The following is a 4986-nucleotide window of genomic DNA, read 5'->3' on the forward strand; positions in this document are numbered from 1 at the left end:
TTAAGTATCTAAACATTTTAATCCATTCTACCGAACAATGTTTTTACTGCATTTTGTGTTTATTTTCAAGTATGTTGCTGTAATGTGGGTTTATTGTCATTAATGTCAGAGACCAAGCAACGGGGGAGATGATGGTGCGGGCTTTTTGCTTCCAAAGCATGAGGAAGCACAAGAAGCCCCATAGCTTAAAAGTAGGGCATAACTGGTGTCAGAGTTCGAGTTCAGCTGACTGTTCAGGTTTGGAGTTGTTGCTTTTAGAAAAATATGGCCGTGTTCCTTAAGGTCTCCGTGTTATTTCGTTTTATTACTTTTGTATGCTTCTTGTGAAGAGCTCAAATAGGATGGTGTTAACAGCAGCGTATACAGGCGGATCAGTTGCTCGGCTGTCTGGCTGTGATCTGCTCACTCGTTCCCATACATTTGCTCTTTCAGGCTGAATACAGAAGTAATTCCATGGAAATAACACAGGGATGGCTCCTTTCTTTCCCATCCATCTCCCATCGGTAGCATTAGGCTGAAGAAGCTGATCCGCAGTGAAGTGAAGGCTGCAAACTTTGCTGCTCGGCGTTAGCTTTAACTTGTCGCGACAAATAGTTTCAAGCCCATTATATTTGGAAGACAATGTTCATGGTATTGCTTTATTTGCTTCTGAAATATGACCGTCTCTTCTAGCTGTCACGGTAACTCAAAGCGGAAGCAAGAAAGCCACTAATACGGATGTGACATCATCGCTGTAGGTGCAAAAAGCCTATTAGATGAGAGGAGCAGCGTGTTTATGCAGTTAGGCTAGTTTATCTCGGAGAAATTACCACCTAGAAAATGCTGCAGCCATGACTAGAGAACTCCGTGTGGAGATTTACCAGATTGCAAGTCTGAGGATGATGAGGATGAAATGTCTGATGTAAATATAAGCAGAAGTCAAAATTCATATGAGGGGGACGAATTGCAGCCTGGCAAAGGAGGATCCTTTCAACTGAGAGGAGGAGGAAGCAATGGGTGATGGGAAATCTCCATGAAGATGATAATAAAAAAAAAAAGACAGGGAAATTCTGTGGTCTTCCACACATGAAAAGGCTCCGTCATACTTTTCTCCTCATCTCTCAACTCCAGGATCTCCAGGCTTTTGACTACATTCATCTCTCTTTACAGACTTCTTGCAGCTAATCCTGCACTTCTCAGACCTACAGGGGAGGTCATCAGTAAATATACAGAATGATTTGGGTGAGGAGCAGCATCTTTGTTGTCTACATGTTAAAAATACTGCATATTTTGTTTTCCCCCCTTCAAAAAAAAAAAAAAATTTCTGGAAAAAAATTTAAGTTTATCTCTATAGCTGCAACAAGACAGTTTAAAGTGCTTTATATGACAGGCATAAAACCATAGAAAAGATTTTTAAAATGAGAAAACCCTCATATCTCTGTATAGATCTGAAGTTATTGAAAAGATTGAATGGATGGAAAGTGGGAAAAAAAATTAGATTGAATTTTTACTGCTCTTTTGTAAGATGTACCATTTCAGGTCAAGAATGTAAAGTGTGTCAGTTTTAACTCTCATTACTCCAAAAATAATAATGCGTAAACATCAATACTGTTAATTTTTGACCTGGTCAAGGCTGGAACATCCACATCAAAGATTCAATTTTGCTGTTTATTTTTGAAAAATATTGCATATTTTGGGTTTTTCCTCCTTCAAAAATTTGAATTTTTTTTAACAAAACAGGCATAAAACAGAAAATATTTTAAAAATTGAAAAACTGAGTAAAATGGTCCTCCATTTAAAAAAATATATTCTTGTTTTAAGAGCAACTAATTTATAAATGGAGATCTTCAAACAAAGCCACGCGTTAAAGTAACATGTTTTAATAAAAATTAATAATAATAAAGTTGTGTTCTACTTACTTCTTCTGGCTGTGTAAAGACTGGAGCGTGATCGTTGCTGTCCGTCACTTTGATAATCACTTTGGTTAATGCAGTCAAACCTTCTCCCTTCATGTCAGCTGCCTGTACTTGCAGTTCATACTCGGGAATTTTCTGTTGAATGAATGTTGACTTTAATTAAACAGGACACTTGTAGTTTGCTGTCACTGAACTGTAGAAAATCATCTTCCTAAAATATTCAGCACTACTTCAGTTCTCATTTATCACTTGCAGAGCTTAGATGCCTTTAAGAAAAACTTAGTTTAGAAAATATTTAGGCTCCAACAAACAGTACAAAGCTCATTCTGAGAAACGTATCAGAAGATTTCAAGTAGAGAAATGACATGACATAAAAAAAGATTTAATGAAATCATGCCAACAGGTATGCGTGTTTGTAGCTTAAAGGAGAGAACATTGAATCTGATACAGGACACTGCAGGAGAGGTGGGAAAAAGTTGGACACCAGGAAGAGCAAGGAAACATTCTACAGTTGTGCATGTGGAGCAACACCAACCGGCAGAAATAACACAAGCACAAAGGACACCAGAGCTTGGTACACAGGTAAGTTGGCTTCAATTTTAAACCTTGCTGACTTGCTGGAGGGATTTTACAAGGCTATAAACTGAAGGAATGATTTGTGTTAATTCTATTAGAGAAGTAGTTATCCGTTACTAGTAGCCCCGTTTGCTGAGCTGCATGAAGCTGATCTCAGTGAAGAGCCGAAGACCAAGTCTTTATAAGACAGAAACACCAGTCTTATGTTGTGACCAGTCCTGATGAATAATATTCATCTTCAGACAGCCTGGCAGCTTGATATGCTTCAGCTGTACTTAGAGAGGTGTTGAAAGTCATCCACTTACAACATGGAAGCCGATGCAACATTAAGCTAGGATGCTACATTAAGCTATGTAGCCGATGCTACATTAAGCTGCAAACAAGCAGTTTGCCAACTGAAAACTGCATGTTTGCAGTTAGCAATAGTCACTTAACTGTTGTCAACTCAGGTCAGGATTTTTAAATATTGGAAGCAGAGATTGGTCAAAAAACTGCAATCACAGCACTGCTGCACATTTCGCTGGACGTTGCAAAAGTGGCAGATGTGAGCGTTTTAGTAACCACACTTTTCTTTGTGAAAATGTAAAGCACCTTCAATTTCCTGCAATTTTGCTAAAAAACTGTGGCAGTCTATTTTTTCCCCCCAGTATTCTGTGCATATACTGAGAGTGATACGAGTGCATTGCATCTCTGCAGCAATCAGAAATCTTGATTTGTAGTTTAAAATTTCTGAGATGGTGCTGAGAAGCTCTTGCTCTCTCTCCGACACAGACGAAAATGACGTAGGTGATGAACTTTAACAAATACACTTTTGATATAATCCAGCATATTTTCTTAATTATAATAACCTTGTGCTCTGCTAAAATGCATTTCCTGAAAAATGTATATTTCAAATGAAGAACTAACTTAAGTTAGTTAACTAAAGACTGCTGTTTTCATACTTTAAAGAAATGCCTCATCTTTTCATGTCAACTTAAGTTAATTATAAGGTATAAATCTCAGCATGATCGATCATAATATTTAGAAATAATAATGTAACTTTGTTTCTTGGGGTTTATATTCCTGTTTGACAATAACTTCTGCTTTTGAAACTACATCATCTTCAAAAATCTTTGCATTTCATAAGAAAAATACACGTTAATTGTAGCCCAATTCTGATTTTAGTCAGATGGGTGAAAACTGTCAGAATTCTCACCTCTCGGTCCAGCCCAGCTTCGTTGACTCTGATGACTCCAGTTTTTGGGTTGATGGTAAACATGTTGGGACTGGGCTGCTCTGGCTTCTGATTCATTATACGGTACCCAATATCAGAGTTGTCAGTATTTGGCTGATCAGCATCTGTGGCCTCAACCTTAATCACCTCAGTACCTAATCAAGATGAAACGAACAACAGTCAGAGAAGCAGCTATTAAGATTTAACAGTGAAGGTAAGCTGAACTAAGAAGCTCATCACTCCCAAATAATTTGGCATCAATATCACAAAGTTTGTTGTTTTTTATTTATTTTAGATCAGTAAAGGATTGATTTTAAAATAATTAGTATTTTATTTTTAAAAACGGACACTTTGAATTCTGATTTGAGTGTCAACGTAATGACCACGCTATTAACGGGCTCCCAAGAAAACTAAAAAATTTGAAAACATTCTTGTTGCATTAAAGCAACAAGAATGTATGCAAAGAGGTGAAAAGGGACAGGGGTCAGCAAAATACTCCAAAAACTGATGCTTCGAAGTTCCAAAAGTGCAAGTTTAAAGCTCAGAAAATATTGCCAACATCTCGGCTAATGCAACTAACTGGAAATATGTCTGAATGGGAGATGGGGTTACAGGATATAAGAGGCTTTTGACAGGAAAATAATGCAAAGTTGGGGGAAAGTCAAAGAAGAAAATCTAAAGATGAACGCCAGACTTATGAGGCTGAGTTGGACTGAAAAAGCGGAGGAAAGGATTTTGAACATTGAGGATGTCGTCACTGAAATAATAAAGCTACAGATAAAACTGGAGGATAAAGTAATGGACCAAGAGAGCCGTACACAAAGAGAGAACATGCATTGCATAAACAATAAACAATACATTTATGGTGTATCCAATACCGCACTACAGGTCTCTCTAACAATGAGATGAAGCCAACTTTGGTTTCCTATTGCAGGTTCTGATTCGGGAAATAGCTAAAGGGAGATTCCTAGCTGACCAAACTACAACATCTAGACTCTTCAAACATGGAGTGGACTATTCTCAACTAATAACAGAATATTTAAACCAGGAGAGGGATTTGTGAAACTTTTATTCGACTTTAATAAAGGGCAGTTTCTGCCAGGGAATCGGGCATTAGAAAACCTAAAGACTTTCCTGTCTCAGAAGAGGCTCTGACTCCACCAGATCACCAACCAATTCTGAGGATGAACTTCCACATCGTCTTCATGGTGTAAGGCACATGTGTAAAACTCAAGGCCCGCGGACCACATGTGGCCCGCCATGTCATTTTATGTGGCCCCCCAGCGTTTTATAGGTCCATGA

General features: G+C 38.0%; 1 protein-coding gene across 2 annotated transcripts in view; it reads right to left on the minus strand.

Annotated features, from left to right (window-relative positions):
* The window catches only part of LOC106941825 (cadherin-1-like), a 25881-nt gene that overhangs the window by 9946 nt on the left and 10949 nt on the right, over positions 1-4986 (minus strand). The window contains exons 4-5 of one of the 2 annotated variants that reach the window (XM_015024953.1): positions 3667-3839; positions 1902-2030 (exon numbers count right to left, since the gene is read on the minus strand). In XM_015024953.1, coding sequence (XP_014880439.1) covers positions 1902-2030; positions 3667-3839 — 302 coding nt within the window. Of the gene's footprint in view, positions 1-1898; positions 2031-3666; positions 3840-4986 lie in introns of both variants that reach the window. The other variant, XM_015024952.1, reaches the window with a different exon arrangement.

This window comes from Poecilia latipinna, unplaced genomic scaffold, assembly GCF_001443285.1.
Source record: "Poecilia latipinna isolate Pla-1442-1.1 unplaced genomic scaffold, P_latipinna-1.0 Scaffold3886, whole genome shotgun sequence".
In the NCBI taxonomy this organism is placed as follows: Eukaryota; Metazoa; Chordata; class Actinopteri; order Cyprinodontiformes; family Poeciliidae; genus Poecilia; species Poecilia latipinna.